This window comes from Ceratotherium simum, chromosome 35 (genome assembly GCF_057802395.1).
Source record: "Ceratotherium simum simum isolate JZ-2026a chromosome 35, ASM5780239v1, whole genome shotgun sequence".
Classification (NCBI taxonomy): Eukaryota; Metazoa; Chordata; class Mammalia; order Perissodactyla; family Rhinocerotidae; genus Ceratotherium; species Ceratotherium simum.
In genome coordinates, this window is record NC_141934.1 from 14,996,083 (window position 1) to 15,013,078 (window position 16,996).

At 42.4% G+C, this 16,996-nt stretch overlaps 1 protein-coding gene across 4 annotated transcripts in view; it reads left to right on the plus strand.

Moving 5' to 3' along the window:
* The first annotated feature begins 790 nt into the window (after positions 1-790).
* The window catches only part of SPPL3 (signal peptide peptidase like 3), a 127,333-nt gene continuing 111,127 nt past the window's right edge, over positions 791-16,996 (plus strand). For 2 of the 4 annotated variants that reach the window (XM_087424097.1, XM_087424096.1), the window contains exon 1: positions 1,420-1,557. In XM_087424097.1, coding sequence (XP_087280223.1) covers positions 1,532-1,557 — 26 coding nt within the window. In that variant the 5' untranslated portion in view covers positions 1,420-1,531. Of the gene's footprint in view, positions 1,290-1,419; positions 1,558-16,996 lie in introns of those variants that run through there. The other 2 variants (XM_087424095.1, XM_004429900.3) reach the window with 2 other exon arrangements.

Here is a 16,996-nt window from a genome sequence, read left to right on the forward strand (position 1 = left end):
GCTCAGATGTCACCTCCTCACGGAGGGCTTCCTTGACCACGCTATCTAAAGTAGCCCCCACCCCTACACACTCTCTGTCCCATTACCTTGTGTTATCATCTTCATAAAACTTAGCAGCATCTGAAATTATCTTCACTTATTTGTTGGCTTGGACTGTCTCTTCCTCTAGAATGTAAGCTCTGGAGGGCAGAGACCCAGCTGAATGAGTTGATACACACTTGGCACCCCATAAATAGCTACTGATTGATCAAATGAAGGCAAGTATGGGGTACTCGACTTGGCACCCCAAGGACTTGGCACCGAGCCTGCGCGCCATAAAGGTTGGCTGCGTAGAATACTTGCTAAATGAATGAATGAACCAAGGAACGCAGGGATGCAGCGCTCTGCCTGCGGAGTGACAGGCTGACTGACAGTTGGGGACCCGTGGCCACACGCTGTTGACTGACGGTTGACAGCTGAGTGGCAGCCAACGGACGCGCATCGGGGCTCTCGATTGGCTGGCTGCAGCAGCCCTGGGGAAGAAGCGAGGGAGAGGGCCCGAGGCGACCGCTCCGCGTGGGAAGGGGGCGGCACCAGGCGGCGGGAGGCGGCGCAACCGCCAGAAGCCGAGCGAGCAACAGTCGCCTCGAACCAACGACCCGACAGCTCCGCGCATGGGCCCAGCGCGAGGGGCGGGGCGCGCGCGTCACGTGAGCGTGTTTTGTGCACGTGACCCGCGCGGGGCCAAGGCTCGCCCCCGCCCCCTCCTCTCCTCCCCTCGGCGGGTGTGAGCCGAGCGGCCTCACCTCACCGCCTAGCGCCCCCCTCAGCCGCCGCCGCTGCTGCCGCCGCCTCCACCCGCCGGCCATGTCCCCCGGCCGCCGCCGCCGCCGCCCGAGCGCGGCGCTCCCGCGGCCCAGCGCGCAGTAAGCGCGGGCCCTCTCGCCGTTCATCCGCCCCGGGGCCCCCTTGTTCTCCGCGCCGCCGCCGCCGCCGCCGCCGCCATGTTGGGTTTAGAGCCGCAGCGGAGCCGCCGCCGCCGCCGCCGGTGAGAGAGGCCGAGAGCGGAGCCCGCCCCGCCCCGGGGCCCAGGGAGCGGGCCCGCCTCGGAGCCCGGCCTCTCCCCGCCAGCCGCCTTCCCGGGCCGCCCGCCCGCCGTGCGAGCGAGCGAGCGCCGGGCCCCGGCCGCGCCTTCCGCTCCCGGCCCGAGCGAGCCCGCCGCCCGTGCGTCCCCCGCCGCCGCCGGGCCCGGCCAGAGCCCGCAGCGGAGCCCACGGAGCCAGCGCCATGGCGGAGCAGACCTACTCGTGGTGAGTGCGGGGCTCCGGGAGGCCGGGGCGCGGCGGGGGTGGGGGCCGGACGCCGGCGCGGCCGGCCGGGGGAGCGGAGGAGGAGGAGGAACAGGTGCGCGGCGGGGGGGCGGCGGGCTGGGGGTGCACGCCCCCCTCGTCCCCACCAGAGGGGGCGGCTGGCGCTCGGGGACGGCGGTGAGCGGCCGGGGACCCGCGTCCGAGGAGGGGGATGGCGGAGGAGGCGGCGGCGGCCGCGGCGGATGTCATCTGGTCTTGGGCGGAGCAGGTGATGGAGAAGGGGAGCGTGACCCTGGCGGTGGGAAGCTCACGGTTGGGAAGTTGAATCCCACGGGCACCCCGGAACTGACTCGAGGGGGTGGCTCCTGGGCAGGAGGAATTGAAAGGGTGGGGAGAGGCGGGCTGGGGCAAAGGTGGGCCACTGGGCCGAGAGGAAGGTGGTGAGAACAGGTGATAAGAGGCCGAACTTGGAAGTTGTGAGAGGGGAGGAGCCGCCTCCACTGGGGCTGCTTAAGCTTAGCACTGGGATGGGAGTGCAGGGAGAGTCGGTGAGGTGAGCAGAGGCCCAGGTGGGAGGGAAGGAAAACCGCGGAAGGAGAGAGTCTGGGGAACCACGAAGGGGAGTCTCTGGTGAAGAGGTTAGAGGGGGAGCCTGTTTGGATAACCAGATTCTGGAAGGGAAGTCATTAGTGACAGTGGGGCATGGGCAGGATCTTTTTCAGGGTTGGTACTCTGTCATTCAGAATTTTGCAGTGGCGCGGTGCCCTGGGTCAAGTATGGAGATAGAGGATCTGCAAGTTATATTCATTTTTATGGGACTTTATTAAATAGCTTGTTACGGACTGAAAAGCGTAGTATGTAGTTTATGGAGTGAGAACATACTTATCCCGAGAAAAAAGTGCCGAGGTTTGGGGAAAGGGGAATGAGAGGCCTCCCTTTAGCATGCATGAGTGGAACATTTGCAGGAGGGGTGGAAGGAGTGATGATAATACGCGCGAAGAGTGGAAATTGGATATTGAGGAGGAAGTAATAGCTGGAGGGTGAGGGAGCAAGAAATGGAATGGTTGTAGGTGTGGGGTTGAGAAATCTGGTTGTAATCTAAAGAGATTCTTCGAAGATGGTTTACTCTTTGAAGCAAATGTGGTTTGGGACAGAACTGTAGGCTTTCCTTTCTTAGAAAAGAGCGTAATAGAGTGGGAAGACCATGGCGTTCGGAGTTGGAGACTTGGTTTGGAGGTCTGGTTCGCCACTGACTTGCTTTATAACTAGACAAGATAGTAAGTTCTCCATTCTTTTTTCCTTATCTATAATATAGGGGAATTACCTTTTTCATAGGCTGTAAGGATTAAATGAATAACTTTACAAAGCGTGTGGCAACCTGTCAAGTGCTGTATTTTACTATATTATAATTATGTTAGGGAAACAGCAAAGAAACGGGTAATATCTGAAAATAAAGAATGATTTTAGGGAGAAGGCCTTAGCTGAGTGGGTGATTGGGGTGGTTGAGGTTATGATAAGTCAGGAACTCATTGTGTCTTCACATAGGGAAAGAGGATTGGCAATTGAGGATGATAACTCAGAAGGGAACTTGAGTGATGTATATACAGTCTCAAAAAGAAGCTAACTGAGAGATTGAAAGAAAGTAATGCTCAAGGAAGAATTGAAATCTTGGTGAACAGATCTGATGGCATATGTATTTTTAAAAAGGTTTGAACTCATTTGATAGTTTTGAGCAACAGTGAGCTGCCTTGCAGCAGCAGGTGATATGGAACAAAGATGAGGGTTGGCGCTTTCTTATGGACAGAGGAAAAAATGAAGGTAGAGGTGCTCCTGTCCTGCCTTGTGATAGCTAAGTCATCTTAATGCTCTGGCCCAGCTGAGAGTCCTGACAGCTGCCCTGCTGTTTCTACTGTGCCGTATAGAGGCCGTGGATGGTTGAAAGAGTAAACACAGTGACCGGGAAATGGGGTAAATGAGAGTGTTCTCCTAGGTAGGTTGGCCACACTCTACATCTGTGTGATGTTGGACGGCTCTACTAGTTAAGGGGGAATTATTTTGTGACATTTGATAGTTTACAAGATTTACCCTACTAAAATACCTCCCTCAATCTCAGCTCCCTTTACAGTCTGCCCTCTGTATCCACAGGTTGCGCATCCGTGGATTCAACCACAGATTGAAAAGCCTACGATGGTTGTGTCTATACTGAACGTGTACAGACTTTTTTTGGTCATTATTCCCTAAACAGTACAGTAAACAACTATTTACATAGCATTTACGTTGTATCAGGTATTATAAGTAATCTAGAGATGATTTAAAGTATATAAGAGGATGTGCGTAGGTTACGTGCAAGTACTATGCCAGTTTATGTAAGGGATTTGAGCATCCATGAATTTTGGTATGAATTTTGCGAGGGGTTGAGGGGGGTCCTGGAACCAATTTTCTACGGATACCAAGGGTCGACTGTATTTTCTTTACAGGCAAAGAAGTTTCTTGAAATCAGAATGCTTAGCCCCTCACCTTTAGCATGTTTTGAGATAAAGTGTTTACCTCATCCTGAGAGAGAGTGGTGTATGAGGGGAGAGGATTAGGAAACCAGGCAGCTTTTTAGTTCTTCCTGAGTCAACCAGGTAACATAATAATATGAAGAACAATCCATGTGGCATTTAATATACACTCATTTAATCCTCACAAGTGTTTGAGGTAGGTGATCGTTCCTTGTTTTATAGAGAAGGAAACTTAGGCTCAGGAGGCAAAGTGATTTGTCCAGGACACTTCACCTGTGGTGCTTAATTTTGTTTGACGTGAATTCTCCCGTTGTTTTATTCATTCTCATTGAAATATAAATATGGAAAAAGTGTTCCCAAAGTACATGTAACCTGAGTTTTGGATTATCATCTTTGTCACTGTTCCTTTGGTTTATGCAAACAATCAAGATTTGATTTTTTTTGTGTGTGAGGAAGATCAGCCCTGAGCTAACATCTGATGCCAATCCTCCTCTTTTTGCTGAGGAAGATTGGCCCTGGGCTAACATCCGTGCCTATCTTGCTCTACTTTTTATGGGACGCTGCCACAGCATGGCTTGACAAGCAGTGCGTCACTGCGCGCCTGGGATCCGAACCTGCGAACCCCGGGACGCTGAAGCGGAGCGCGTGCGCTCAACCACTATGCCACCGGGCCGGCCCCTGATTTTTTTTTTTTTTTTTTTTTTTTAAATAGGCTTGCACTTTATCTTTATGTGGCCTTTAGGAAAATCAACCTTGTGGAGACTACTGTCGCAGTATAGATTTGTCTGAGGATGGAGTCAGTGAAGAATGTAGAAGCATATGAAAATAGATTCCTTTAGGATTTTCGTATAATACATATAAATTATAAAACAAGATTGGCTGTTAGTTGATCATTGTTGAAGCTCAGTGATGAGTACATGGGGATTTATTATTTTAGTCTGCATAGTTTTACATGTTTAAATTTTTCATAATAAAGAGCTGGGGGGAAAAAAAGCCCCTGCACGTAAGTTCATGCTGTTCTCTGGTTTCTTGTGCTTGCTTTCTTCCTAGCAAATTATATCAAAATCCTGTTACCCAAGGGTCCGGCTCAATTGCCACCTAGCTGTGAAGCATTTTTTGACCACCCTAACTGAAAGTGATCTCTTTATTTTTGTTTTTTTTTTAAAGATTTTATTTATTTTATTTTTTCCCCCCAAAGCCCCAGTGGATAGTTGTGTGTCGTAGCTGCACATCCTTCCAGTTGCTGCATGTGGGACTCGGCCCCAGGATGAACGGAGAAGCAGTGCCTCGATGCGCACCCGGGATCCGAACCCGGGCCACCAGCATCGCAGCGCGCGCACTTAACCACCAAGCCACAGGGCCGGCCCATCTTTATTTTTGATACTGGTAGTTCTGTCTGCATTCCTCTCCCTCCTTTTCATATGTGAATACCTAGTCTCCTCGCTAGATTGTAAACTCCTTGAGGGTAGGGATGATATCACACTGCCCTGTGCCCTCCCATAGTGCCTAGTGCATGGTCTTGCCCATAGCTCCTGCTTAGTAAATACTGAGTGATCGAATATGACACATTTTCAGGGTGGGTCATCCTTTGTTGAAAGAATATTAAATGTAAGGGGAAGCTACAGATAGATGTGTTTATGATCCATATACTTATAAAAGAGAGCTTTTAGTATCTTAGTTTTCTGGTGTTTCAGTGCTGTAAGAATGAGGAATGCCATCCCTTAATAAAGTTTTAAATGAAAGCTATTGACAGAAAAAAATTAAGATAATTGGTAGTAACACCATAATCTTTATCACAATTTAACCACAAGATTCTCCTTGTAGCCTTTTTACTCATAAACACTGAGAAAATAAAAGAATGCATGTGAAAACGCAAATTGAAGGTGCAAACTAGACTTTTATTAATTTGAGAAAAACACCTTGTTCAATGTATATTTATGAGCAGTTGTTTTAGTGTAAGTTCTGTGAGAAACAGCAACTTGTCTTTTAATGGAGTCAGTGAATACTTGCATATAACTGCACTTGAATCTTGGTAAAAATTACCTATGTTAAGATTAATGTTGGTGTGGGGGAAAGGAAAGTCAGTCTGTGTGAACCTCATTCAGATGAATTTTGTTACCAAAGTAGTATCATCATAATTTATTGTGTGTTTTCTGTGTGCTAGGGCTTTACAAGCACTGCTAAGTAAGGAAACTGAGGCTCAAAGACTTGAAGTAACTTGCCCAAAACGGTAAAAGAGTTCCAAGTCAAGACTGGGGGCCACCAAGACTCTGACGTTGGATCTGTCTACTTCCATTTTTACAGTCACTACTCCAAGCCAGCCCTCTTTTGCTTGAGTTCGCTGTTAGCCTCCTCACTCGGTTCCCTCCGTTCTCCACACAATGGCCATTCTCCTGAGTGGCCTTCTCACAGCCTAACTCAGATCATGTCAGTCCTCTGCTTAAAACTCTTCAGTGGCTTTTGGCCACACTTAGAATAAAATCCAGATTCCTTAGTGCAGCTCTTCATGGTCTCGTCTTGTGTATGTCTCTGAGGGGTGACAGACAATAAACAAACTAAAAGTTACACAAGTGTAAGAGTCTTTATATTTTGGTACTCTGTCCAGTGCCTGGCATGTAATAGGTGGTTGGTAAGTATTTACTGAACAGATGAGTGAGAATGCTTCCTCCTGGGCTACCTATCTTAAGATCTAATCTAAGGACTGCTTTATATTGAGGTGATATATTGTTGTGATAGTGGACGTTATCCTGTCAGGTATTTGCAAATAGTATTAAACCTGAGAATGAAAATGCAGATCTCTAGAACTAAAGGAAGTTACTTCTACTTTCGGATTACTGTTTTGTATCATTGTATCTGTTGTGATCATATCTGATTGTATCTTGTGATCATTGCATCTGATGAAAGTTTTTCAGAAAGAAACTAGTTGAAAATGTGTGTCTAGCATTAGACACTTTAGATTTGCTCATTTTTTAAAACATGTTTTGCCTATAGTTAAAGTGCTGTGATAATATTTTGGCGATGCATGATTCAAACTAAAATTAGCCAAAGCTAAGACCATGAATTTGTACTGAAATCATTTTCCTCAATGGTTCTTATAAAGCCTTTGGGGGGAAAAGAGGCTGAGGAGTTGGTAACCCTATCAGCCTGTAATTTATCGAGTAGTACTATGAATTAAAATGCCTACTATTCATGCATTTCTCAAAACAGATTTCTATGTGATCATTTATTTTCCACCTGTCAAATGCCACTGAATTTAGGTGTTATATAGTTCTATAAAATTGTATTTTATTTCAACATTAATAATTTCTTTAGTTTCCATCATTCTTACTCTGTTTCATCAAACCATCTCAGGAAAAATCAAGGGACGTCCTAAGAAGAGAGTGTCTAAGTGCTGTTTTAGTTGGCTGTATTTGGCATCTGAAACTTTATGTGATTGCTGTCCCTGGCGATAGAGCCATAAGTATAAGTTGATTTTAAAAATTCTATAATGTATTTTGTGGAGTTTAATGGTTCCTTCTTAGGAGTTAAAGGAAATATTGGTTTTATTCGTTGTACGTATAAGTCAAGAAACATTTGCAACTTTGAGTTTCTATTGCATATTTTCTAATCCTCACTTAAAGAGTTAGAGACAGAGTGCTCCTCTTCTGGGATTTTAACCTCTTACGTGTCTCGAGGGGCTCCAGGTGACCAAATTCAATTTTACAGGGAAAAATCTACAGTTAGTCTCCATGATCCTCACAATGAATTGTTACCTCTCAAATTCTGCTGGTAGATCTCACTAGAGCCACAACTTAGAATAAAACAGACTCACTCATTTGCTGTGATAAGACTAGATTAAGCCCCTAAGAAAAAGTTAGGTTTGAAAATATTTTTAAGATATTAGACCAATGTATATGCATCAGCCTAATAGAGACCTAATAGACAATCCCATTTCTTGGTTTGTAGGATTCACTCTAACCTGGTAGGTAAACTTGATAATCTCTGTTTTGGAGTTCCATTATTGATGATGAAGAACTACACTAAAGGATAAAAAAAAAAAAAGTGCATGGAAGTAGAGGTGCCCTAGTTGCTTTTTACGTGTTTGTGAATTATATTGAGTGTAAGTGGTCACTCAAAAAGTAGTCAGTTCTATCAGTGCTGCTCAATAAATTTTCATTTGAAATCCTAAGATATGAGGATCTAATTCTGTTCTGGTTTCTTTGAATCAGGAGATCTTTAGTTTGAGGGTGATTTTCATTTCTGATTAGTTGTGACCTACTCTTGTCTTAGTCCCAGTGTTGTATTTTGTATCATGGTTATTATGCCTGTCCTACTCCACGGAGTTGTTGCGAGGATTCAGTGAGATAATGTATGTGCAAATGCTTTGTAAATTGCTAAGTGCAATATAAAAGCAAGTTATTTGTTCTCTACATCATTAGATCCAGATAGGTTCCAGATAGAGTTCCTTATTACAGAAATGATTTTTCTTGTTTCACAATTTAACTAGCATTTCAACTTTGAGATGTCCATTCTAGTGAGAATTCTGTTGAGATGTCCAAATAATGCCGTATAAAAAGAGATAGAAATAATAGTTTGCAAATTGTCATTGATTTATATCGTTGCCTTTGAGGTATGTTATACACCTCCTTTTAGTCACAAGTTTCATAGTCCATTGCTACATTCCACAAAACAAGGAAGAAAAATCATGAATTGAATAAAGGCTAAGTTTTTTGCATAAAGTAGTTTTATTTTGATCTTTTGAAGGCAGTTTCCCTCAGTCTGCTCAAATGAGGGAAGAGCAGTGGTGTGGATAATCCTAGTCGTCTTCTGGTTTTCTTTGGAATGCACAGGAAACTTTTCTACCCTAAAACGCCTGAGGAGGGGCTGTTAGCAGTTTCTTATCTGTTTCCTTACTCCACACCAAGTCTGCCAGGCACGCCCATTTCCCTTCTGAAGGCCTCAGATGGGCTTCCCTCTTGACCTAAATAGGACATGTATAGCAAAGTTTTGTTAATTGTTTCTTCAGTCTGGTTATACAGACATTTTGACCTAAGTACAGTGCTTAACTTTGTTGTTCCTTTGTCTTAATTTTTGCCTGGAGTTGTCTAGCTTGACCTTCCAAACTTGACTAAATCTTCAGGCCTTGCCTGACAAGCTTTAACTTTAAAACCTTTGACTGTATGCTTTGACTTCCTGAACTCTCAGAAATTTACATTCATTTCTCAAAAATGCTTGCAGAAATACTACTGTTAGAAGTAAAAGTTAGTTCTAGACGAGTTCTCTTACCTATGCCATTGATTAGTGTAAACACTAATACCTTAAAAATATTTTCAAACAGACTTTCATAGGGGCTCAGTCTAGTCTTATTACAGAAATGCCTCCTGGGACCACAGCTAGGCTAGCTAGATTTAGTTAAAGATTTGAGATAAAGTCAGTTAACCAAGAGTGGGAGAGTGTCGAGAGGACAGAGTGGAAGACCAGAAGCTGAGGCTTGGGAAACTCACAGTTGAGAAATGGGAGGAAGAAGAGGAGTCAAAGGAAGCTTTATCAGAGGTCGGATAATTAGGAAGTGCAATGGTGATGAAAGAAAAGGCACAGAGAATGTTTTGGAGCAGGAGTGTAAAAATCCACAGGGTTCAAAGAGAATGAAGAAAAAACAGGCTATTGAATTTGCAGAGGAAGTGATTACTGAAAGTGCACTAATAAAGATCAGAGTAGTGAGGGTGAAAGTCAAATTAGGGATGGGCAATGAAATAAAGGCATCCTTTGGGTACTGGCCATTTGTTTGAGAGATAAGATGTGAAAGACCTAAGGAAGGATGGTTGATATAGACAGCAGGGTCATAGGGTCTTTTGTTTTTATTTTATTTTTTAAATAAGGGAGAGAATTATGTATTTGAAGCCAGAGAGAAGGAGAGATTGATCTTGGAAAGAGATTGTTTTTTACTGTAGTTTAAGTTTAGAGATTTCTACTTTTTTTTTTTTTTAATCATGGATTTCAGTTAGAAGTTGTGAAGAAACTTAATGGGGAGTGAATGCTTGGTGTGTACGTTTAGTCTTTATTTCTTTTGGTCTTTACACTGTCACTAGTTCAGGTTGTATTGCATTTGGATGTCCTAGGGTTTGTTTTGTTTGTTTGTTTAGTTGGCTACAGTATAAAATCCAACCTCTTCAGTCTGACTTTCAAAACAATCTGGCTTTGTAACCCTACTTCCCTATGTTTTCTTTAAAATACTTGTTATTTCGGCCAAACTGGATTACTCACTGTTTCTCCATTTATTTAAGATGACTCGAATACCTGGTTAGTTAATCCTTTCTCCCAAGTCTCTAAATATATAAGTCCTACCCGTCTTTCAGCCAGCCCTGATGGGCTAGTGGTTAAGATTCGGTGCTCTCACCACTATGGCCAGGTTTGTTTCCCAGTCAGGGAACCACACCAACCGTCTGTGGGTTGTCATACTGTGGTGGCTGCGTGTTGCTGTGATGCTGAAAACTATGCCACTGGTATTTCAGATACCAGCAGGGTATTTATCATTTAGCCCCAGTCGTCCTCTTCAGCTGGACCACAGACTGATTGCTACCAATTTATTTATACTTTATCTCCCAAACAGGCACTTGTTAAATATGTGACATATATTATTTTTTTAAAGTGGAGAAGCTTTGCTTTGCTTTTCTTTTTTTTTTTTTTTTTTTGCAATTAGCAACAGTTTTAGGGAAAAAATTTCAGTAACATGCTCAAATTAAAATATTTTGTAGGTGCCGGCCCCGTGGGGTAGCGGTTAAGTGCGCGTGCTCCGCTGAGGCGGCCCGGGGTTTGGATCCCGGGTGTGCACCAATGTACTGCTTGTCAAGCCATGCTGTGGCGGCATCCCATATAAAGTAGAGGAAGATGGGTGCAGATGTTAGCCCAGGGCCAATATTCCTCAGCAAAAAGAGGAGGATTGGCGTCGGATGTTAGCTCAGGGCTGATCTTCCTCACACACACAAAAAATATTTTGCAGGAAACGTCCTTTGAGGTATGAGGAGCTGTAAGCTATATGGAAGCTAGCTTCTGAGCAATTTGACGTTTTCTCTTTCTTTTGCTATTATTTCCGAAATTCATAATCTTTGTATTTTAAGCTTTTGTTTAAAAAGATAAGGAATTTTTTAAAAATAGAAACTTATTCTGCCTTCATCTTTTTTCTGTTTCTAGAAGACTATTTTCTCTTTTAACTCATTTCTTGTCTCTTGTTTAATAATTATTATTCAGAAAGGGCAATTTAAAAAAATCTCTTGGCTTGGTGTGTGCATATTTTAAATTTCATAGATATAGCAGTGCCTCAATCTTAGGTCAGAATTAGATAACCTAGACATCTGAAATAGGCATAAACCAGAAGTTTTGGGGCTTAGGAATTTGTTTTTGATTTTGAACCTTTGCATGCTGTGCAACGGTGAAGACAACCTACAGGCGTAAGAATGATGTATTAAGCTGGTATTCATGGATAGCAAAGGTTCTGAAAGCCAAGACTAAAGGTTATCAACCAAATTAGAAAAAAGAGAATAACTAGTAGAAGTAGGAGAGAACAGTGAATAGCAGATGTGATTGGACAGTGGAAGCAAAGGGGAAGGTTAGAGACTCAAGCGTTAGAAAGCTTCAAGTAGTGAGACCAAGTAGAAAATAGAGCCAGCTACTAGAAAAGAGGAAACTAAACCAGAGTCGTCATGTAGCAGAGGTACGAATGGCCCCATGCAGCCCTGGAAATCCAGCTTTGTGCTTCAATTTAGACTTACCAAATTGATAATGAGTTAGCATTTGGTGATAGGGCAATCTTAGCCTGTCCTGTAGCTGTTGAGAGCATATGGTTTGGGCATCACAGCTAGAGACATTGGAGACATTCTTGATTCTCATCAAACAAGTCAGTAAGTCCTGTTGATTTTATATATATATACATATATATATATATATATATATATATATACGTATATATATATATATATATATATATACGTATATATATATATATATATATATACGTATATATATATATATAATAATTTTTAAAAGATTTGCATTGTCTTCATTCCCATCTTTGTTCCTGGATAACCCTTCTTTATGTTCCCTTAGCACACTGCACTTACTTCTTTCTTTCTTTTTTTTTTTTTGTGAGGAAGATCAGCCCTGAGCTAACATGCATGCCAAGCCTCCTCGTTTTGCTGAGGAAGACTGGCCCTGGGCTAACATCCATGCCCATGTTCCTCTACTTTATATGGGACGCCGCCACAGCATGGCCTGACAAGCGGTGCATCCGTGTACGCCCGGGATCTGAACCCGGGCCGCCAGCAGTGGAGCGCGCGCACTTAACTGGTACACCACGGGGCCAGCCCCTGCACTTGCTTCTTTCAATTGTTGTTTATTTCCTTGTTCATCTGCTTGTAAAGTTTTGAGGACATGAATTATGTTTTGTTCATGTCTTTATCCTCAGTGGTTAGTTTCTTTATCACATAGTTTATTTAAATGAGTCTTAGTCCGTACTGGATTTTTAAAAATAATAACTCTTAAAAAAAGTAAAATTAGTAAGATGGAAGAGTATATGATGTGTTAAATTGCTGTCAACCCTCAGTTTAAGAGCTTGAAGGGACAAGCGTCAGATATCATTTGAGGTATGTAGATTACTCTCTTAACGCTGAATAAATGAAACTATTATTATTGAAGGTGTTAGGCTGGACCTATCTTGGTAATCAGTTTAATTTATGAAACCTCTTCAAAATACAGTAGGAGAATTGGTTACTGTATTGGTTAACTATTGCTGTGATCATATTGCATAACAAATTACCCCAAAACTTATTGGCTTAAAATAGCAATCCAGGGTCGGCCCCGTGGCTTAGCGGTTAAGTGCGCGCGCTCCACTACTGGCGGCCTGGGTTCAGATCCCGGGCACGCACCAACGCACCGCTTCTCAGGCCATGCTGAGGCCGTGTCCCACATAGAGCAACTAGAAGGATGTGCAACTATGACATAGAACTACCTACTGGGGCTTTGGGGGAAAAAAAAGGAGGAGGATTGGCAATAGATGTTAGCTCAGAGCCGGTCTTCCTCAGCAAAAAGAGGAGGATTAGCACGATGTTAGCTCAGGGCTGATCTTCCTCACAAAAAAAAAAAAAATCAAAATAAATAAAAATAAATAACAATCCATCTGCAGATTGGCTGGGGGCAACTTTGCTTCTTGCTTAAGATCTGTAAGTCATCTAGTGGCTCTGCTTCATTTGTGTTCATTTTGGGGTTCAGGCTGAATGGGCAGTGGCTACCCGGGGAGGTTCTTCTCATGACAGTGGCAGAAGCACAAGAGGGCAAGTGGAAACCCAAAAGACTCCTTGAGGCTCAGGCTCAGAACTGGCACACTGCCATCTCTGCTTCATTCTGTCGGCCAAAGCAAGTTGTATGGTGGAAACCAAAGACAAAGAGCCACAAAACTAAACCTTGCCCCTTTTGTGGGAGGAGCTGCAAAATCTCATGCCTAAGGAGTAGATTCAGGGAGAGGTGAGGAATTAGGGCCCATAATGCAATCAACCATAGTTGAAGTTCCCTCTTCCCTTTCATATGGCTAGTTATCACTTTTTCATTCTGTTCTAAAATGAAGCATTTTATATCGTCAGATTTCATATAGGTTCCTTTCTATAGCACTCTGGTTTTCATTTCCAATGTTTTATATTTTTTAAAGAGCTTTCGTGAGATATTCACATACCATACAATCCCTCATTTAAAGTGTACACAATCCAGTGGTTTTTAGTACATTCACAGAGTTGTGCAGCCATCGCCACAATCAATTTTAGGACAGTTTTTTTCACCCCAGGAGAAACTCTGTACTCATTAGCAGTTACTCTCTTTCCCCCTTCTCCCCAGCGCCTGGCAGCCACTAATGTACTTTTGGTTTCTATGGATTTGCCTATTTCATATAAGTGGATTAATACAATATGTAGTCTTTTGACTTCTTTCACTGTATTAGTGCTGCATTCCTTGTTATTGCCAAGTAATATTCCATTGTTATGTATATACCACATTCTACTTAACCTTTCATCAGTTGACAGTTGTTTGGGTTTTTTTCAACTTTTTGAGTGTTATGAATAATGCTGCTATGAACATTCTTGTAGAAGTTCTTGTGCAGATGTATGTTTACATTTCTCCGCTAAATACCTAGGAGTGGAATTTCTGGCTCATAGGATTTCTCTGTGTTTAACATTTTGAGGAACTGTCAAACGTTTTCCAGAACGGCTGTACCATTTTTCATTTCCACCAGCAGTGTATGAGGATTCTAATTTCTCCACATCCTCATCAACGTTTGTCATTGTTCATCTTTTTTATTATAGCAATCCTAGTGGGGGTGAAGTGTTTTTTATTTGTGTAATGTTTATGCTTAAGGGTTTATAGAGGAAAAAAGCAGTGGTTTGAAATGTTAGATCTGCTTGTTCTTAATGGTGTAGAACCAAAGTTGAACCTCAGTTTTAGTTACCTAAAAATCTAGCTTTGAGGAAAAAAATATAATCTTTTGGCTCACAGATTTTTCTTCAGGCTACTCCTTATTTCATTTACATGCTAGAATCATTTAAGAAGAAATTAGCCTCAGATGATTGTTAAACTAGTTCCTTCCCTTTGGGTAAGTGAATGACCAAATTGGTCTGGCAGCGTGCTGCATCATCAGAGTCCTGGGACTGTGGCTGGTTTACACTGAAGGGTTGTTGGTTTTGGTGGGGGTTGGGGGGTGGAGGGGTGTTCTCCTTATCTCTTTGCCAGGAAGGTAATCACCAGAGAAGTTAGTTGTAAAATATGACCTTTTCTGAGGCAGCACTGTCCAATAGAAATATAACGTGAGGCACGTCTGTAATTTAAAGTTTTCTAGTAGCCACGTTAAAAAGTAAAAAGAAAGTAGTGAAATTAATTTTAATAATATAGTTTATTTAACCCAGTATATTAAAAATATTTATCATAACATTGTATTTAATCAATACAAAAATTAACAAGATATTTTACATTATTTTTTTAGTACGAAGTCTTCTCAATTCAGACTAGCCACATTTCAAGAGCTCAGTAGCTACATGTGGCTAGCAGCTGCCATCTTGAGCAACCAGTCCTGGAGGTCTAAGAGCTTATGTTCTAGATTTCTGCTTGCATATATGATGATCTGTGTATCTTTAGGAAAAACAGATGAGTGCTTGATCAGCCCATATTTCTGGTTCTTTAATTTTGTGTTGTTACTGCATTTGGTTTTTTTTTTTTTTTTTCTATGTGGGGTATAGAGAGGCAAGCTCCTTGCAGCTCGATTTTTGGTTGTGAGTAGAGATTAGTTAGCAGGAGGAAGGAAAAAATTGGTCTCCCTTATCATTAAGGATGTACCACGTTCTATAGTTCTTAGTAAATGAAAGCAATCTGAAACTGCTACTGAATACTGGCCGTTATTCTAATTGTTCTCCATGTTCAGGATCTGCTTTGGCCTGTTCTTTATCAGTTATATACTACCTGCACTGTTTGACCACATGGCTCACTTGGTTAGACAGAGGAAGGTTGTAGATTTCGTCTCTGTAATTAGTGAATGACTTTATGCCTGCTGGGGCTCCACTGCAGTAACTAGAGCAAAGTAAACAGGATCCTCTCTCTTCCATGAGTTTACACTTTTGTTGGAGACTGCTGGCATTTGCTGGGTCAAATGCCAGCAAATGTAATTAAGACAACTTGGAGAGACATTTCCGAGTGGGCTGTTGTGTAGACTGGGTGTCCCAATTAGTCATTTGATTACTAGAGGGACTGAATTTGGTCAAAAGTGTTTTAATATTTGAGTGCCTTTACTCATAGCTTACATTTTCTAATTTGCCTCAGTCTCCACCACTTTCTCTTGCTGTACACTGAATCTTGACATCACTAGTTTATATTATTTATCTAGCCCCGAAGGCAATTGAATTGTGACTCCCTGGTGTCTATGATCAGTTCTAGGTCATTGCCACAAAATGGGTTAGGGATAAGGAGATAGCCGTTCAGTGCTACAGTGACAGTGAGTAAAACAGACTTTGTCTTCTGGGCACCTGCATATAAAGACACAAATACCAGATTCGACCATTGCTTTACCTGTTGCTACTGGATGCCTTAAAGTTCTAACAGATGTTCCGTCAGCTATTGTTCTGATTTTCTGAGAGTTGACATGCAGTTATTCTAAATGGAATTCACATGCTTTTGGATTGGGGTCTATGAATGGCATTGTGACTGAGACAACAAGGGTCACTACTTAATTTACACGGTATATCCTACTGCACTCATCTTTGAACTCTTGGCATTTGTGATAGTGTGGACCCACAGCCCATTTGTGAGTTCGTGGACTTGAATTTGAAGGCCATGTGAAATCCTTATGTGTGGTAGGTCCTCAGTGCAGAGTTGTGGAATTGGAACTGCGAGTGGTACTGTCTTTTTGGTCAACAGTTTACTTGGTGACTATGTTGAGTTTTTTGATGTCCATTATGATTTTGATAATTTCCAAATATTTTATAGGTTGACACTTGTTCATTAACTTCTTTTTTAAAATGTGCTTGAATGCTTTACCCTTACCAAGAGAGAAATAATGTCTTTTAGTTCTTGAGTTTGAAATGCTTTGATTTGTTGGTATTATAATCTATTAATTTAAGGGCTATTTTACCTGTTCTTGACTGAGTGCACAGTCTGCAGTGACTAAGCTCTAAGTTGGTTGGATCAGTGGGGACAGAATTAGAAACCTTACTTCTCTGGTCCTGTGGACTAAATAATTCCACTCCTTTGGTGGTAAAATCTAATTTAGACCTCTTCTAGTAGCAAAAACACAAGACCTTAACTGACAAGAAGTTATTTATGTTGCCTATTTATCCCACTTATTGTGACTCTTCACTTTGCTGTGGAAATATTTGTGTTTGATTATGAGGTTCTGCCTGAGACCCTGCTGGAGATGGTAGGTAATCCTAATGTATGTACTGTGTTGCCTTTCTAAAAGCAAAAAAAAAATCAGGATTCTAAAACATCTCTGGCCAGCTGCAAGAGTATCAGATAAGGGAGTATGAAGCAGTAATACATATTTTAATATATTGGTGCAGTTTTGGAATATGCAGACAAACAGAAAAAGAAAAGAAAACCACCCATAATCCCACCAATCCACAAAGATCCTTCATTGAATTTGTTCCATATCTTTCAGGTCTTTTAAAAGATGCATCTGCTTGTGACTTTTTTTTTCCCCCA